This window comes from Marmota marmota, unplaced genomic scaffold (genome assembly GCF_001458135.2).
Source record: "Marmota marmota marmota unplaced genomic scaffold, marMar, whole genome shotgun sequence".
Lineage (NCBI taxonomy): Eukaryota > Metazoa > Chordata > Mammalia > Rodentia > Sciuridae > Marmota > Marmota marmota.
The window spans coordinates 961,232-980,500 of record NW_026000026.1 but is presented as its reverse complement, the minus strand read 5'-3'; the positions used below and the strand labels follow the sequence as shown (position 1 = coordinate 980,500).

General features: G+C 57.2%; 1 protein-coding gene across 2 annotated transcripts; it reads left to right on the top strand.

Annotated features, from left to right (window-relative positions):
- The first annotated feature begins 11,571 nt into the window (after positions 1–11,571).
- Positions 11,572–16,220, top strand: Birc7 (baculoviral IAP repeat containing 7). 2 transcript variants are annotated; one of them, XM_048810687.1, is made up of 8 exons: positions 11,572–12,085; positions 13,411–13,510; positions 13,914–13,995; positions 14,075–14,111; positions 14,669–14,797; positions 15,077–15,133; positions 15,329–15,526; positions 16,028–16,220. In XM_048810687.1, exons 1-7 carry the CDS (start codon positions 11,755–11,757, stop codon positions 15,520–15,522), a joined length of 930 nt encoding a protein of 309 aa, XP_048666644.1. In that variant the 5' UTR covers positions 11,572–11,754; the 3' UTR covers positions 15,523–15,526; positions 16,028–16,220. The 2 variants fall into 2 exon arrangements, with proteins under 2 accessions (XP_048666644.1, XP_048666642.1); XM_048810685.1 differs by having other exon boundaries at positions 11,574–12,085; positions 15,077–15,148.
- Positions 16,221–19,269: the final 3,049 nt, after the last annotated feature.

Here is a 19,269-nt window from a genome sequence, read left to right as displayed (position 1 = left end):
GGCCGCCGCCGCAGCGCATGCGTGCGACCTTTTCACGAGCCCGATTTCGCGCCTAAGTCCCAGTTTTGCGCTGCGGGGCGGAGCCACTCGGGAGAAGGAGGAATGGAAAGTCACGTGGGGCCCTTGCGGCTGAGCCGGCCGAGCAGCAAGCAAACGGCGGTGGCGGCGGAAGCTTTGGCCCCGGCTTGTACCTACCTCGCTTTCTAGCCCTCCTCAGCAGCTTCGGAGCCCCAGTCGGCTTCCCTGGCTGCTCTGTGTGTGGGCTCTGGGGCCTGCGAGGGGCTTGCCCGTTTACAACCAAGGCCTGTGTTAGGTTTTGGACCCCTATTTCACCACAGAGAGGAAAAGAAAATTTAGCCATGTTCTCTGCAGAGGCCTTTGTTTTCTGTTGAAGGATGGACAGTACCTACCTGGTTCCAAGTTCACGGAGAAACCTGGTTCCTCTCTCTATGACCTAGCAGGGTCTCCAACATGGGGGACCCTTCTGGTCAGGCGTTACATACCGGCTCCTGTCCTACCATCCTCCACCCTGAGTCCAGAGCCCTCCCAGGTTTCCAAGTAGGTTTCTTTTCTCTGGCAGGTGGTGCATCTTCAGATGATCCAGATGAGTCCTGTTCTTATCCTGCTGAAGGACTGATGTGGTTCAGGCTGAGGTTCATGCCAGTCGGGTCCTGGGAGTGCTCACAAAGCAAACCAAGGCAATGCACTGAGCAGAATGAAGAGCACCAGAGAAGGATCAAAGAGAGGCTCCGAGCCTGGGCATCCGAGGAGGAGGAGGTGGAGATCAGCCCCCAACTGGTCTGCCCCTGGGGAAGACCGCTGCTCCCAGTTTTGCCATTGCTTGGTCTCCCTGGGCCCCTGCCTGGCCTCGACCTGGAAAACACAGGCCTAGCACAAAGCTAGCAGGGTCACCCGATGCCCTGAGGAGGAATCTGGGTGCTGATGTGTTCAGGCAGTGGGCAGTTCCTGCCAATATGGAGTCCATGCTTTACTGGATCTGAAAATATGCAGTGCTTGTCCAGAGTGCAGCGGACACAGGGATCTGCACTGGCACAGATGTGGGGACACAGCAGTCTTTGAGGACCAGAAGCCCTGCCTCCCACCCCTGTGTAGTGAAGCTGGGACCCTTGGAGAGGGGCCACAAACATGCTTCCAGGGAGCCTGGTTACTCAGCCTTCTAGAAACCTCTGCCCTCTTCCTCCCCCCAATCACATGCCTCAGGCAGAATCATGCAGTGGTCCCAGGGGTTGGGGGCCAAGTAGCCAATTACAGGTCCTCTAACATTGTGGGGGCTCCTTTTCTTCACCCACCAATACCCAAGCAGCCTCAGGAAGCCATGCTGGTCCCGAGGGAACACCATTCAGAGTTTAGATGACTTCTTTGATAGGCAAGCCCTGGGGGTGCAGGACATTGGGGCTGAATTAGTTTATGAGGACAAATGTAACAAAGTGCCAGAGACTGGGTGGCTTAAGAGAATAGAGATTTGGTTTCTTCCAGTTCTGGAGGCTAGAGTCTGAGATCAGTATAATTGAACTAAGATCAAGGTATGGACAGGGTGTTCTTCCTTCAGGGACTCTAGGGAGAACCTTTGCTGCCTTTCCAGCCTCTGCTGGTGTTCAGCACCCTGCCTGCGGTGGCTTCCAACCCTGCCTGTCCCAGTATGAATGAATGACCTTCCTCTCTCTGTGTGCCTCCCACGAGGACACATATTGGATCTGAACTCACTGCCATCCAGGATAGCCTCATCTTAATGTGTTTAGATCTGCAGAGAGCCTGTTTCTGAATAAAGCCACATTCACAGGTTCCAGGTAGACATGAGTGGGTGGGGCACTCTGCAGCCCACTCCAGGGATCACAGGTGAGCAATGCTGACAGGAAGATTCTGGAGTGGAGATCCTGGGGCTGAGTGAGCTTCACCCGTGCATGTGGACAGGAGGATCAGCCCCTTCAACCTGGAGCCCCAGTCCCCACCATCCAGAGAAGGGGCCAGTGGGATAGACACTCCCTGACCCACCCCAGGCTGTGCCCACCAGCCCTGCAAGCTGGAGGGCTTCTGCTGATTCAAGCGAGGGAGAGTGTCAGCACTGCTGGGGCAAGGGCATTTGGGGTCTCGACTAGCAGGAAACAGGGATCCCCAAAGCAACTCGAGCACAGGGATGGTGTATACAGGTTCAGGGTGCACAGCTGTAGAGTCTTCTAAGACCCCTTGACCAGCTTCAGGGGGAGGCCTTTACCTTGGCCAGACCTGTGGTCGCTGGACAATATCTTTAACCACAGAGGGCCACAGCCACTATAAGACCAAAAGGGGAAACTCCAGGCTTATCCTCCCAGGACAAGCAGGCTGGAGCCATGGGATCCCCAAATGACACAAGCTCAGTGCTTTAGAACCGACCCCATAGTCTGTGCTGGGACCCACAGGCCTTCCCACTCCCAGGACACTCGAGTCCTGCCCTCCAGTCTGACCCCTGCTTGTGCTTCCGTCTCAGGCCAGGTCGGTGTGGTACAAGGCTCTCCAGGCCTCAGAGCCTCTGGCTGTCTGAACGTGGTCAGTTGGGCTTGTCACCAACTCACAAGTGAGACCCTCAGTCACCTGGAACTGCATGCTCCTGTCGGTGGGTGGGCAGGACCCTTAGTCTCTGAGACATCAAAGAACGGCTGGCACTTGCTCTACACTCAGCGTCCTTGGAGCCTCGCTGAGGCTGGTGCTCCTGGCTAGAGACAGGGCGGTCACCCAGCACCAAGGAGACCCACCAAGCGTTGGACCAACTGCTTCTCCCTTGCAGGATACAGGCAGCCCCTCATATCATGGATGGAAACAGGGCTTCTCCCATGGCCAGTGGTCTTGAGACTGGCACAGCAGAGCCCACCCCCTCCTTCAGGCAGGCTTCTAAGTGGGGGCACCACAGAGGTGCCCCCCTTGCTGCACCCAGGTTATTTCAAGTTCACACAGATACATGGTTTAAAACACCTTCATACTTAGAGTAAAATGTCCAGACCCCCCCCCCAATCCCACCACACTATGACTGGATCTACCTGGGCCAGGTGCCCTGGGAGGACTGGCTGGTGGGGCACAGATAAGTGAACAGAGCTAGGCCCCAGAGAGGGGCCTGGGGGGCAGTGTGGGGAGGCAACTTCAGCTGGAGGGGTGTGGGCACTGTTGAGCACCTGGCTGGCCCATACAGACCAGCCTCTCCCCAGGAGTGCTCTGGGCCTAGAGCAGGCTGTCCCTGGAGGGAAAGGCAACCTGGGCCCCTCCCTTCCTGTGTGGCCCTCCAGGCTCCCCTCAGTCCTGGTGTGTGTGGTGGATTACTGTCCTGGGCCTGACCTGTGCCTGCAGGCACCAGCCCAGGACAGTGGCTGGGTATTTGGGGACTAAGGTGCTTTCTCCCTGGTGCTACTAAGCAGTGAGCCAAGGGGCTCTTGGTGCCCACACTTGCCTGGGGAGACAGGTGAATGACATTGTCATTTTAACATCAAGTTCCAACTGAGCCTGCAGTCCGTCACCTCTGTGCTGTGGCCACATGAGCCACACAGGTCATTTTTGCTGAAACTTTGAGTCTCTTTCACCTGTGACAGACTGCAGGCACATACATGCCCAGCAGTCCCGGCCCCTTGTCCTGGAGCCATGCTGTGTCCTTAGCCTGGCACTCTCAGCTCCTCAGTCCCCTCCTCTTGGGAGCTGCCTGAGTCCCCCTGTCACCTCCTACCAGCTTGGGGAACGGGGGACCCACTTGGTCATGTGGGCCTGATCCTCCTGTTAGTCTCCCAAGCCCCTGGGTGCCACCTCTTTGCTGTCATCTCCATTGTGCCCAGCAGAGGGTGCTGTGAACCAGCAGTTAGCAATGGCTCTCTCACCTCCACTCTCTGCCACCAACTGGGAGTGGAGGGGGGACAGACCCTGGAAGGGAGTGCCAGGAGGGGCTCATCCCACTAGTGTGTGAGTAGCAGTCACCTTCTGGGCAGCTCACTGAGCTTCACTGTCCAGCACAGTAGCCACTAGCCACATGCAGTTGCTGGGCACTTGAAATTGAGGAACTCTGTTCTCCATTTCATTTAATTTTTTTCAATATTTTTAGTTGTAGATGGATACAATACCTTTATTTTATTTATTTATTTATTTATTTTTTTATGAGTGGTGCTGAGGATTGACCCACGGCCTCACACATGCTACGCTAGTGCTCTACCACTGAGCCACAACCCCAGTCCCGATTTCATTTTATTTAAAAGAAATCTAAGTGGCCACACGGGGCTAATAGCTGATGTCTTGGATGACCCAGCCCAGCCCCCAGGCCCTGTCCTTTGAGGCTGGTGGAGGAAACAGGCATCCCAACCCCAGACCAGAAGAACCTAAATTCCCTGGGGGTGGAGCTGGGTGTTCAAAGTCCTCTTTGTGCTGAGCGCTGAGGCCATGCCAGTAATCCTAGCGACTGAGGCTGAGGCAGGAGGATCGAAAATTCAAGGTCAACCTCAAGCAGCCCTAGCAAAGCCCCAAGAAACTTAACAAGACCCCGTTTCAAAATAAAAACTAAAAAGGGCTGGGGGTGTGGCTGAGTGGTTAAGCACCCCTGGAATCAATCCCCATACAAAAACACAAGGCCTCCACTCAGTGGAGACTTGAGAGCCTGATACTCAGTGAGACCTGAGCGCCCCTGTCATCTGCTCACCCTCAAACTCTGCTTCCCTGGCGATGGGATGAACACTGTCATACTCCCACTCTGAAGCCTTTTACTTCCTTCCCCAGAACCCCTGCTGGGTTTCAAGAGCTCCCTGATACAGCCATTCCTGAAAGGGAACCTAACAATCACCTGAACTCCTAGCCTGGAGTTTGGGACCACAAGATCACAGCAGGGCTGGTCAGTACACTGCAAGCTGTGGGAACACAAGCTCCTCCTCTGGCCCTCCTGCCCTTTCAAGGCCAGGAGATACATCTGATTCAACAGACCCATGTCAGGGAGTGGCCACTACAGATACCTCAGAGATGTACACCAGACAGCTGCACTTGAAGAACAGAGGCTGACCACAAGCACATCCCTCAGTTGGGTCCATGTCTGGCCCAGCCAAGTCCAGTCTAGCCAGTGGGGAGAAGTGCACGGTGGGCCAGCCCTGTCCTGGCCTTTCCCAGCTCTGCCCACTGTGCCCCAGCCCCGACCAGGAGCCGGCACCAGGGCAGCCTCAGCCAAGAAACGCTCAGATGCTCCCCATTGGCAGGACACCTTGGGGCTCCCAGGCCCTGGAAGACTCTGACAGGGGTGCCCAGGGGAGTGGCCCCTCAGGAGCACCAGCCCACTCCCTCCACGCTGCCTGCTCATCGAGCAGTCAGCCCCCAGGCTACTGGGGTGGGGTCTGTGCTGGTGAGCTCAGGGTGGGAAGGGTTGGAGAAAGGCGCCACCGTGCTCTGCAGGGCAGACCGAGGAGCACTCTTCCTGCCTCCTCCTGCCTCCTCCTCCTGGGCTCCACACCCCCTCTGGTCCAGCAGCCTCTGGCCTGAGCACTGTAGTGAACCCACACCCCAGGGTGGGAGCCCCTGCCCCCCTGCCCCGCTACCAGGTGGAGAACAGATGGCCAGGCAGGATGGGTGGAAGCTGGTGCCACGTGCCCCAGGGCTCTGGCCCCTCCCCAGCCCTTCTGCCCACGCCTGCTCCTGGCAGCCTCCTGCACTGGCCTGGAGCCCCAAGCACCCTGGTGCACCTGCTCCGAGGCCACAGGAGGGGACATTCCCATGGGAATGACAGGGCTCCCTGGAGTGTCAGCCTCAAGAGGAGGGGTGGGGCCTGGGGAGGGCCCTCCATTGCCCCTTGTCACAAAACACCAGGACAGCAGGCTTCCTGGTCAGGTGACAGGGGAGGGGCTGTGACTGGCCCCTCCCTGCGCCTCCCCTCCCCCTCCTTCCCCATGTCTGGGCCCTGAGGCTCATGGGGGGCAGTCCAGGGAGGGCTGTGAGCTGCTCTGGGCTTCTGCTTGCAGTGGAGACAAAGGTCAGGCTGTGGGGCCCAGGTGGGGGCAGTCTTTCCTGCACAGGGAGACCCACGCAGGACATGGGCACAGGCAGGGGGAGCCAGAAGGGAGCCTTGTCCCCATGGTGCCACATGGGGTGTGCCTGCTGAGCTGATAGTGATGGAGAACCCTGGGACCTGGCCCCCATGGAGCTTGACCAGGTATGGGGACGAGCAGGCAGACAGTGGCCTCTGCCTCCCTGACTGACCTGCCCATCTCGGCTCTCAGCAAACTCACCATCCGGCTCTGGGCCTCAGTCCCCTCAACTCTGAGATGGTGATGAGCTGTGCTCATTCCAGAGGACTACCATGGCTTCTGTAAGGGAATGCGGCCCCTGCAGGCCTCCCAGAGCATAGTGACCGTGAGCTGAAGGAAGCATCCTTCTCCCCAGCCCCAGAGCGCTGGGCCTCCCCAGGCCCTGGCTCAGCCCCGTCTCTTACCCCGGATGAACGCCAGCCCTGTCTAAGAAACCCAATACTCTCCCTCCGGAAAAAGTCTAGACTTGTTTTATACTAAAATATTAAAAGACTCACCAAGCATTCCCAGAGCCAGCAGGAGGCGGCTCTGAGAGTGAAAGGTCAGGCACTGGACTTGGGGAGGTGTCTTTTCTCTGGAGTCCCCCAGCCCAGCCCAGCCCAGCCCAGCACACCTGGAAGCACTGCAGACTGGGGAAGGCAGCGGGCCAGCCTCATGGAGCTCGGGAGAGCTGACTGCCAAGACGCACAGGACAGTCCTCAGCTGAGCCCAAAGGGACACACGGTGGGAAGTGAGAGACGAGCAAACAGGAGAAAGGCTCAGGTCATCTGAAGAAGGGAGGGAGAAGTGGCAGCTCTTGAGTCAGGAGGCCGCGGTATTTGCTACAAACTGAGAGTTGCAAAGACAGAGGGCCCCAGTCCCCAGGTCTGCCTCCTTGCAAAGCTGCAAAGCACCACAGTGTCCAGAAACTGCCAGCAGCGGGTTTCTTTGTGTCTTCAGTATTCCTGAGCCTTCTGGAACAAGCATGTGACGGGTATTGCTGTGTCCTGCCTTTTAAAATGTAATTGTATAGGCAACACTCGGACAGTTCCAGTTTCAGGAACTGCACACAAGGCCACACTCAGCAGAGGCTGTGGTGTCCTCTTGGACTCTCTGCCTCCTCTGTGCAGGATGCTCTGGGCTTGAAGAAGTCCTTCTATGTCTGGAGGCCACTGATGACCACTGGGGCTCAGCTCAGGGCCCAGCCACACTGCTGGGCCCATTAAGTCCCTTCCACTTTGCATTAGCCCCAAGGAGACGGACAGGGCCAACTTCCTGAAGGTGGGGTACAGCTGGACAGAGAGTGTCCTTGTGGGAAAACCCCCAGCTGAAGACTTTGCTGATGAGACCAAAGGTCAGCAGTTCTGAATGACCCAGGGAGCCAGGCACTTCACTGAGAGGACATTTAGGACAGAGGGGTGAAGGCCCAGCTATCCGAGCCCACTCCAGACCAGTGGGTTGGGAAGTTCTACCTGGTGTGTGGCCTGTGTCCTCCCCTCCTCAGGACCATCCCTGGAATGTGCAGCCAGGCCCTCTTATGACTCTGGAGCTACCTGGACAGTGTGCTATCCATGCCCTTCCCCTGGGTCCAACTGCCCCAGCCAGGCCTGCCAACCAGCACCTGGGCATGGGAGATGTCTGTCTCCCATGGGTGCTACCTGGTCTCCAGGCACACTTTGTCTTGACTCCCTGCAGGGACAGATGTCCAGGGCATCTAAGAGCAGAGGGTCTCAGGGTCTCACAGGGACCCTAACAGCTTCAAGGCTGAGTGGCTAGTTCAAGCAGATGGTGATCAGGGGCCCCAAGAGGGCATATCCTTGTCCAGTGCATGGCTCCACGAGGCAGGTGCGCAGGGAAGGGCCAGTTGAGGGAGGTGGAGTATCCAGACTCACCAAGGTGTTGTGGGTGGACACATGCCTTCATTTACTTATTTTTATGTGGTACTGAGTATTGAATCCAGTGCTTCACACATGCTAGGCAAGCGTCTACCGCGAGGCTACTGCCCCAGCCCACAGGCCTGTCTTTGCAACCTGGCTGTGTGCACCAGGCTCACCTCGTGCTCTGGGCTGAGCCACTGGAGTGTCTTTCCTGCCGGACGGGAAGGGTCAGTTTCCTGCCCTGCTGGCCTCCTCTTTTACACTTTGCAAACTGTTGTAAAAAGCCTGTAGAACCATGAAAGCAGGAAGAGGGTGCTCAGGGGTGAGGGAAGGCTTGCCTGGGGCTTGGTGCAGGCTGGGTAGACTGCAGGCCCTGCACCCTCCAGGCCTCTTCCCTGCCACTTCCAGGAGTTCTAAGCATTGCTGACCCACCCACCTAGGCACCCAGGCTGCCTAACAGACTGTGAAGAGTGGACTGAGCCCACCTTGTCTTTATGATGTATACGACGGCGGTCCTCAGGCTGCGCCTGCCCTGTTGACTCCATGATGAGTGGAACAGCAGTCCTCAGGCTGCGCCTGCCCTGGTGACTCCATGGTGAGTGGAACAGCAGTCCTCAGGCTGCGCCTACCCTGGTGACTCCATGGTGAGTGGAACAGCAGTCCTCAGGCTGAGCCTGCCCTAGTGACTCCATGGTGTGTAGGACAGCAGTCCTCAGGCTGTGCCTGCCCTGGTGACTCCATGGTGTGTAGGACAGCAGTCCTCAGGCTGCGCCTGCCCTAGTGACTCCATGGTGTGTGGGACAGCAGTCCTCAGGCTGCGCCTGCCCTAGTGACTCCATGGTGTGTACGACAGCAGTTCTCAGGCTGCGCCTGCCCTAGTGACTCCATGGTGTGTACAACAGCAGTTCTCAGGCTGCGCCTGCCCTGAGTGACTCCATGGTGTGTAGAACAGCTGTCTTCTGGTTGTGCCTGCCCTGAGTGACTCTATGGTGTGTAGAACGGTAGTCCTCAGGCTGTGCCTGCCCTAGTGACTCCATGGTGTCTGGAACAGCAGTGCTCAGGCTGCACCTTCCCTGGGTGACTCCATGGTGTGTAGGACAGCTGTCTTCTGGTTGTGCCTGCCCTGAGTGACTCCATCGTGTATGGAACAGCAGTCCTCAGGCTGCGCCTGCCCTAGTGACTCCATGGTGTGTAGAACAGCATCTCTCAGGCTGTGCCTGCCCTGAGTGACTCCAGTGTATTCAACAGTGATCGTAGGCTGGGTCTAACCCTTTGTTTCTAATTTGTAAAACACTAATTTACCATAAGATACCCCATTTTGATTTGAGCACCGAGGTGAAATATATCCACACCTTGATTGTATATGTATACTACCATCATCTGCCTGTCGCAACCACAAGGCACAAAAGATGAATTACGGGCTGGGGATGTGGCTCAAGCGGTAGCGCGCTCGCCTGGCATGCGTGCAGCGCTGGGTTCGAACCTCAGCACCACATACAAATAAAGATGTTGTGTCTGCCGAAAACTAAACAATAAATATTAAAAAAAAATTAAAAAAAAAAAAAAAGATGAATTACTTGCATAGTAGGAATGACCACCTGTGAACTTGCCAGATTAATCAAAGTCAACAGATGCATGGACACATCAAACTGATGTTTGAAAACCCAGGCCCACCAGCCTATAACACAGGAGACTGCCAACTGATATAGACCCCCAGAAATACCCTCATTCAGGGCCCTTAAAGGAGGAGCATTGCCGTGACTGAACACAGCGCTACCCTAATTCTGTCTCCTGGTCACTCATCCCTAGTCTTGCCCAGGAAAATTGCCACAGCAACAACCCTCTGAATTTCTGTCCTCAGGCTTCAGCAGAATGTGGTTTCTCTTGCCTGTGACAACCATGCAGGGCCGACTCTAAGCTGGCCTCTCAGGCTGACACTCTGGAATGCTGACTGATGTCTGAACCTTGGCCTAGCATATGTTCCCGTGCTTTGCCACTTCTGTGCCCTGAACAAGTTCTTGTGCTGGTAATTTATCTGCCTTTGCTCTTAGTTCAGCCTCCTGACCCCTGTGGCTGCCTTAAAACCCTTTCTTTGTCTTTCTACAATTGAGTGTGTGTGTGATTGTTACATGTTACAGGCATTAGAAAGTAAGTCAGGTGCAGTGGCCATGCCTGCAATTGTGTGCCTCAGGAGGCTGAGGCAGGAGGATCCCAAGTTCAAGGCCAGCCTCAGAAACTTAGTGAGGCCCTAAGCAACTTAGGAAAATCCTGAATAAAAAATAAAATAAAAAGGGCTGGGGATGTGTCTCAGTGGTTAGGTACCCTTTGGTTCAATATCTGATACCAAAAAAGAAAAAAGAAAAAAAAAAAGGGAAGAAATCATGAGTGTTACAGATGTTGGAAGGTGAGATTAGAATACAAGAACTTGTGTTTGTCCAGATTGACAACCAGGTGACCTGTGAGTGTAATGCCGGATTTGGGGGACCCCAAAAGACCACCAGGAGCTGAATCCAAAGCAAGCACACAAGAGTGTTTATTGCCAGCTCCAGCCTGGACTCACAACGGTTTTCGACGCAGCGGTTCAGAGGAGTGAGTCCCGGTCCTTTGCTCAGTGAGATTTTATAGGTTTGGGGGGATACTCTAAGCATCACACAGCAAATCATTCCATACCGAGGGGAAAATCAAACAACAGCTCTTAGCATTGATTAGTACATTCATTGGCGGGAACAAGTTGGGTAGGGGTGATTGGTCAGTACAGGAGGTGGATTCATTTGAAGTGATTGGTTTAATCTGTGAGGGGTGTACGTGCTACACTACATGGTTTCCTAACGTGTTATCAATCACTGAGACTACTGGGGGGTCACCTGGCATCCCAGGTATTTTCCCTGTCTCATGCTGATTGGTGGTTGCTAGGGGGTTGCTATGGGTCGTCACAGTCAGGCATTAGGCCTCACACGTTCTTTGGTGTTTCCAGGAACTAGCTTAAACGAGTCAGGGACACCCTGCGCCACAGATCTCTCCTGTTATTTACAGACAAACAACTCAGCAGGGTGGCTAGTGCCTAGGAACCCTCTGTGGGTTTTTCCAAGGACAAGGGTTACCCTCCTCCCTTTGGACAGGCCTTGAGGTAGAGGCTGGTTTAATTTTTTTTTTTTTTAAATGGAGTCACATCAGTTTTCTCATGAGTATTCAGGGCACTGCCCCCATCAAAGTGGTGTAGCCTGTGGATTTATTGTTACTCAGTAAGCTCTGATGTTGTGCAAAGACACAGAGGTTTGGGGTCTACGTTAGCAGCAGAGCTCAAACCCACTCCCTCACTGTTGGGTCTGGGGACAGAGCACAGGGCCCTGACTGCAGCCAGGATGGAAACCCTGTTCCACAGCAAAGTTCCCGTGTCGTCACCTGGGCCCAGGATCTGCTTCCAAAGGCTGCACTTGGCACCCAGGCCCCGGACCTGACAGCAGTACCCACTGCCCGATGTCCCCCGTCCCCAGCCCCCAATCTTGGGGGACAGTGCCAGCCTTCTGGAGGAAGCCAGGGAAGGGGTTCCCTGTGCTGCCCCCTCCCCCTTGTTACAAGAGAGGCCACGACCCCCGTGAGTGGAGTGGGATCTGTGGCACTCTGCCGTCCTGTCATATCCCCTGCCAAGGCCCCGTGACATACGCAGCTGCAAAGAGCATGTGACCAGGCTGCCGCCCTGGCCCCTCTAGAAAGCAGCAGCTCCGGGGAACTGGTGGCAGGACTGTATTTGTCCCCTCTGCCATCAGTGTGGGGTAGGGAGGGCCCAGGGTTAGGAGGCAAGGCGGTTACTGGATACATTTTAGGAGTGGCTGCGTGCTGCAGACCTGGGCAAATCTGGAGTTCTCTCCATGGGGCCCAAGGGCAGGGCCAAGTGCCCTTGCTGTGGCCCAGAGCCAGGACCCTGGGCAGCTGGCTGCGGCCCCAGGTGGGAGCGTCAGAGACTCCGCTGTCTCTGTGGTAGTGTCCCGGGCCAGGACCACGTGGATGGGCAGATCCTGGGCCAGTTGCGCACCCTGACAGAGGAGGAAGAGGCAGAGGAGGTTGGGGCCAGCTTGCCCACAGGGCCTGTCTTCCCTGGGATGGGCTCTGAGGACCTGCGGCTGGCCTCTTTCTATGACTGGCCACCTACTGCTGGGGTTCAGCCTGAGGCACTGGCTGCTGCTGGCTTCTTCCACACAGGTGAGTCCTGGGGGTCTTCCTGCTGCGGGTCTCTGCCAGCCCCAGGGCTCTGCCCACCCCCACAGGGAGTGCTGGCCCACCAAGGGGGTGACTGCACGCCTTCCATGGCTCCCTCCTCACACCTGCCCCTCCCAGGAGTCAGTAAGAACCTGAGGTACTGGGGGAGGGCTTGCTCTGCCCTGCAGCATCAAAGACTGTGAGGCCGCCTGGCTGGGGCCACACCTGGCCAGGTAGGCCTGCAGGCACCCTGCTCCTCAGAGGTTCCCACTGCTCCAGAGCTCTAGCACCTTGGCAATAAGAGTGACCCGTACCCTTTATTCCAGGGCAATAGAGGCTTAGAGGACAAAATCGGGAAGTGGCCTACGCAGGCAGTGGTCATCCTGGCTGCCTCTCAGCTTGTGGGAAATCTCCGCAGGCCGGCACCAGGGCCCAACTGCACAAAAGTTTCCCAAAGTGCCAGTTTTCCTCCAGGCATGGGCCACCTCTATGGCTCCAGCTGCACCTCGCCTGAAACTGCAGCTGAGTGCTCAGCTCAGGTTCAGCCTCAGGTCTGCCCCTCCCCAGATGAGGACAGCCAGCAGGCTCCACGGGGGCTGGGTTAGTGGGGGCCCAGCCAGGGTCATTGTCACAGGTGGGGTTGCAGGACCTGGGTCCTTCCTTACCTGGGTGCTGTCCAGTAAGAGGCCAAACTGACTTAAGGGAGTTGGACCCTGGGCGGGGAGGATCAGTGTTGGTACAATCACCTGAGAAGGGGCCTCCTGAGGTCAGCAGGTAGAGGTGGGGGAGGCCCTGGGGCGACATTTGTTGGATATACCTGCAGAAGCCCCATGTGGTCTCTGCAGCGGATGCCACAGGGCTCATCTGCTCATAGTGAGGGGAGTGGCCAGCAGGGGTAGGCGAGATACACATGGGCCCCTAAAACCAAGACTGGCACCAGACTGGCATTTAAGGGGCTGGCCCCCTTCCTCCTGCCACTGGGAATCTTTCCTGGCTGCTGGGGTTCCCTGACTCTCCCAGGCCACAGCTATTGTGGGCCGTCCCCCCGCCAGTCCCTCTGGAACAATGTGGATGCCAGCTCAACTCTTTCCTGAATGCTCTGGCCTCCTGACAGTCGCCCCAGGCATTGTCCTCTAGAGGTACCCATGAAATAACAGTAGAGCCCTGGGGCACCCTGCCCCTTCTTGTTAACTTCCTGGCAGGAAAGACCACTGGGGGCCCCAAGCCCCACCTAAGTTTCACAGCCCCGAGGGGACCCCCAGGGTTACCAGGTGGGAGGGATCCTGGCCAAGTGCCAGGGCTGGGGCCAGCATTTCTCCAACACCCAGGCCAGCAGGACAAAGTAAGGTGCTTCTTCTGCTACGGGGGTCTGCAGAGCTGGGAGTGCGGCGACGACCCCTGGACGGAGCACGCCAAGTGGTTCCCCAGGTAACACCCTATGGGGAGTCCAGGTCTGATGGCAGGGTCAGGGTAGGAAGGACCTCAACGAACTCTGTCCAGCCAAGACAAGGACTGGCCCCAGCTCCTCATCTCCTCCAGTCCCAGGGCATGGGTACCCTGCAAGGGTGGCCGACATCCGATTTTTCACAGTAGAGCCTCTCTGGAAGGGCTACTGGGGCAGAAATTCTCCCACTTGTGCTCCTCCGAGCCTGTCTCCCAGGCTGACGTCCCAGCAAGTGCCCAACTGGCAAGAATGCCGACTGCCTGCTATGGAGCACGGTGGGATTGTCAGGAACAGAAAGCACAACCCTGGCCCCAAGAGGCTCCTCGGGTTAGGCTTGACAGTGGCGCTCCAACAGTCTGTCCCTGACCTGGCTCAAACTTACTTCAGGTGCCAATTCCTGCTCCGGTCAAAAGGAAGGGGCTTTGTCCGCAGTGTCCAGGAGGCCTACTCCTCGCTGCTCGGCTCCTGGGTAAATTCAGTCTCTCCCTGGGGCTGGGTGGGTGGGATCCCCTGCCCCGCTCCATCAGGGCACGGGTGTTCTCCTACAGGACCAGTGGGAGGAACCAGAAGACGCCGCCCCCTCAGGTGAGAGCTGACCTGTGGCCCAAGCTGCTCCCAGCACCCACAGCCTGTGGTGTGGCAAGGCTAAAGGTGTCCCTACCCTGCCGGACAGGTGTGTCCAGGGCTCTAGGTGAGGCCATGGCTTCCCCTTGCCACCATGGAGCAGAAGGCATTGGCCAAGCCCAGGTGCCCATGGGGCAGGGGTGTGAGGGTCTCCAGACCCTGTCCCTTCTACTGGCCAACTCTGGTCACAGGCAAGTAGCTTTGTCTGAGCCTCAGTGCTCTGAGCTGTGACATGAGGACAGCCTTAGCCTCTTTGGGTCCATGGGATGCTCTGGTGCACTGGATGGTGCACTGCATGGTGCACCAGAGTGCTCTGTCCATGGCGATCGTGGTGATGAGTTCACGGTCCTCCCCTCTGACAGGAGTGCCCTCTGGGAACTCCCCAGCCTAAGAGTGACCCTTCACTGCGCCTCATCCAAACCCAGACCCCACCTAGGCGTTGGCCAAGTGGAGTTGGAGACCACTGGCCTTTCTCCAGGACCCTGAGGCCCTAGCCCCACCTGCTCTCTGCCTTGCAGATGCCAGGGGTGGCCAGGAGTGGTCAGAGAGGAGCCAGTGCCCAGATGTGTCTACCAGCATATCCTCATCACAGCTAGTGGCCAACCTGCTCCAGGAAGAAAATGGGGACCAAGTGGCGAGGGCCAGAGGTACCTCCAGCCCTCTGGACACTATCTTCCCCTCCTGTCCCTGTCCTTGCTTATCCCTCTGGACACTGCCTGCCTCCACCTCACTAAGGGGCTGGACAGGCAAAGCGCCCAAATTCTTGGTGGCCCCTTCAGAAAGTCTCTGGCCTCAGGCTCATCACTCTTGAGAGCAGCAAGGTCACTCCAGAGTCAGGCTTTCTGCTCTCCTGATCAGAACTGGACCTCTTTGGCTACTGGACCCCTTGGGGGCTAGGCCTCAAGCCCATTCCGAACTGCCCGCAGCTCCTGTCCATGAGGGCCCTGAGCTGCTCATGCCCAGAAGAGAGGCCCAGCCTGAAGGTGCCAGGGAGCCAGGTGCAACCCGGGTCCTCTGGGGTGGGGGGCAGAGGGTTCCTGTGGGGCTGGTCCATCCCAGGCCTCCTGGTCTCAGGCCCAGACAGCCAGACTGCAGTCAGCCATAGAGGGTGGGGCTCCTGTCACAGTCCCCCAGGGAGCCAGCCCTGAAGGTGCTGGGGGTGGGTTCTGAGCCTCCAGGAGCCAGCGACATGCAGGAGCAGCTGCAGCGGCTGCGGGAGGAGAGGAGGTGCAAGGTGTGCCTGGACAGAGCCGTGTCCGTGGTCTTTGTGCCCTGCGGCCACCTCGTCTGTGCAGAGTGCGCCCCCAGCCTGCAGCAGTGTCCCATCTGCAGGGCAGCCATCCGCAGCTGTGTGCGCACCTTCCTGTCCTGAGCAGGTGAGTCCAAGTGGCCAAGTTCCCTCCTGCCCTCCTGCAGCCAAGCAGCAGCAGCCCGGGGACAGCCTCATGCAGCTTTTCTTGCCCTCTCCCTCCCTTGACACCAACCTTATTTTGGTTCCTCAACTCTTGTTCTGAATCCTTCCTAACAAAACAGTAGGGCTGGGGCAGGTGATGGCACCCAGGGCTCACCAGACAGACGAAGGGGGGCAGCTTCGGAAGCGTGTGGGGGAAGCAGGGAGGGCTGGACGGGCCTGCCAGAGCTCAAGGCCCTGACCGGCCGGGCCGAGTAGAAACACAGGCGGATGTACACGAGCCTCACTTAAGTGGGGCATATGGGGGTTTCTGATCCTTGCTGCATGTGCTGAGGGACCCTCAGGCCCCAACTTTCTGGTGGAACAAAGTGGCAAGTCAGGGCACCGCTGGGTTCTGAGGCCCCTGGCTCCGGGGACAAGCCCGACAGGACTTGGATTCATCCAAGCCTCTGTCTCTTCCCTCCAGATGCTGTGGTGGGCCAGATGGGCTGCCCAGTGAGCACCCACCCACCTCACCTGTCGCAGGCCATGCAACAGGTCTGCTGAGGATGCTGTGACTACCACTGACCAGCCAGGATGGAGGAGCCTGCGTGGGCTCGGTGGCTTCACTGTCACTGTGAGGGTATTTCTGCGGATAAATAAAGCAAGGATTTCCCCTGCATGGTGTTCAGCCCAGAATTGCTCCTGGACCCTGGCCACTGCCTCCCCCCACACTCTGCCCCTCTCCAGGCCTCTGCCTCTTCTTGCCAGCAGGGCAGCACCTGCCTAGGGTTCAGCCCACCCAATCCACTTCCCAGCTTGTCCCCACCTGAGGGCACTGACTCCCTCATCCCCCCTGTCTGGTCCTTTCCATGGACTTTCAGAGTGGTCTGGCCTCTAGCACCTCGCCACCCTGCTGCAGTTATCAGCCTGGTGTCTTAGGGAAAGCTGGGCCAGATGGCGTGTCCATCCACTTTACCTACAGTGTGTACCTAAGGCATTCTCCAGGACTTCTTGTCCAGACCTCTCTTTGTGGTGCTACCCACTAGTCACAAGGAAGAATGTCATCCTCTGCAGTGGCCCCAGGCTGAGGCCCCTCCATCAGCCTCAAGCCTGGGGCAGGGCTTTGCCTGGGTGAGAGTATGTGGCCAGGGCAGTAAGCAGGGTATACTGGGGCCCTGGCAGCTCGAGGGGGTCAAGTGACTCACAGGGACTTCCTGGTGAGGCTTCCCTCCTTGTGAGTCCCTGGCCTGGCAGCAGGGGTGCAGCCAGTGGTACAGCTGCACCAGGGCAGGGCATTTGAGGAGGGGGCTCCCGGGAAAGTAGTGCAGGTGGCTGCCAAGGAGCCTGGGAGGTGGCTTCTTGCACTCTCTCCATTTTCTTTGGAGTCTTCTTATTGTATTTTTTAAAAGGGGAAATTATAAAGTCTTGCAGTGAGGCCAGCCCCAGCCACACCCTGCTGCCTGGGCTGGTGTTCAAGGTGAACCTAAGCAGGTGCTGCTGACCACAGAGTGCCTGGGGAGGGGGCCAGGGCCGAGTCCATCCTGCGAAGTGGAGCCCCCACCAGTGGCCAAGCCATGAATGCAGACAGTGACAGGCACTTCCCTTGCCTCACTAGCGTGGTATGGACCAGTCTTGAAATCCCAGAGCTCTGTGGCCCTCAAGGAGCCCAGACTCCCTGAAGAAAGCCGCAGCAGAGGGGGCAGACAGCCGGAGGGAGGAGACCTCCTGAGGTCCAGGCAGGTCCACCAGAGTTCCAGAGACCAACCAGAGCCCGGGGGCAGAGCCACCAGGATGTCCTGGAAGCTCCTGTTTAGGACCACACCTTTAATCTCAGCAACCAGCAAAGAGAAAAGCAAGGCAGGGGCAGGCGAGGCTGAAGTTTCTTAAGCATTCAATTCATCAAACAAGGCAGAAAAATTCAGAGATGGAAAGCCAGGCTGGAGGCCACTGTGTGCCTTCTCCGCGGGAAGCAGCTATTCCTCTCTGCTCATTCCCTTTCTCTCCATGTCTTCTGATGGAGGCTCTAACATGATTCCCACGCCACATGAAGCTAATGTTCGGAAGTGTCTTGGTCCATCTGTGCTGCTATGACAGAATGTCTGCGACTGGGTTACTTATAAAGAACAGAAAGCCATTTATGTTGTGGAGGCAGCAGAGCCGCCCCTCTCCATCTCCCTGGGGGCACTAGTCTCAGGATCCCTTCCAGGGTCTTGCCCTGCAGGGCCTCTACTCCCACACGGATCTCGCTCAGCCCTGTCCCTCTTCTGCAATCCAGCCCCAGGCATCAATGGCCTGTTGTCCTCTCACATGTCCTTGGGCGCCTCAATCTGGGTGTGTTCAAAGCTGAACTCTGCCTCCTGGGAGTCCACAGGCAGAATCTAACCCTTTCCCTCCCCAGCTCTCGGCCACGCTCCGGCTGCCTCACCTGTTGCCTGCCCCCACCCTTCCCAGGTGGCAGTACCAGGGGATGGGTGTTGGAACCCTAGGCACCTGCAGAGCACAGCAGAGTTGGACAAAGCACTACCCACCAGTCACCAGCAGTTGCCCCATGCCAGCTACTGGCCTTGCTAGCCCTGGGGACACGGAGAGCCAACACCACCCTTGCCAGCCAGGGAAGGCCTGCCTGATCCCCAGGAACAGAGGCAGCCACTCAGTGCATGTCTATGAGTGCTTGCTTCCCCATGTCTTGCCCTGCAGCTCCCCACAACTCAGACTTCTTTTGGGATCCTTCTGGTCTGAGGAATGTCACTCCAACCAGGCTCCAGTCCTGGAACTTAGAGCCTAGATGTCACCTTCCATTCCGTTGTTTAGAAGTGAACACGTGGCCCTAGCTGGGCCACTCAGTGTGACACTGGGGCCCAGCGTGGATGCTTGTACTCGGCCACTTTCTGCTGAATGTGAATGATAGCGCTTGCAGCCTCAGGAGCTGCTGGAAGCATTTTAGGACCTTAGGGTGAAGATGAGACTACAGACCACAGAAACAGAGAGAAGCTTTGTTCTCAGAAATATTGTTGAGGTACTGGATCAAGTCTCACCTGAAATCCAACTTTCCTCTCAACTTTTCATCACCTAAGTCATAAATTCCCTTGGTTGTTTAAGCAGTTTGGGGTTGGGTTTCTGTCCTAACAACTGGACTCAAGAAAAATTCCCATCTCAGATAGGCATGGAGGGGCTAAGGCATGGAGGGGCTAAGGCAGGGGAGTTCGCGAGTCCTTGCTGACATGGCTGGGACCTGAGCCACCAGGCCTGCCATCTGAGGAGCTGGCCTAGCCTCAACACATTCTTAGCCACTGTGACCAAATGTAATTCAGCACAGCTGCAGACTCCCTGGGGGCTTGGATGGAAGGGTAGCGCAGGATTGTCTAGGGACAGCTGTGCTTGAATAGTGAAGCATGGCCTCCGGTCAGCGGGGCTGCACCCTCCACGTCTTCCATTTCCTTCTGTCCTGGGCCCTGGTCCTCCCTGCACAACATGCAGGCAGTGGCAGGGGTCATATGGGATGCAGTCAGCCAGGCCCCTCTCCAATCACGTCAGGGGCTGGAATGCGGCAGCCTCTGGAGGCGCTTCTCTCCACAGGCAGGTGAAACTGTTCAGGGAAGACCTGGTGGTGGAAGATGATGAACAAAGAAAAAAGCAGGCAGAGAAAAACAGGCTTCTACGGGGATGGGGTATAAAATGACCAACGCACCTCGAGGGAGTGAAAATCCACCCACGGTGGTGACTCAT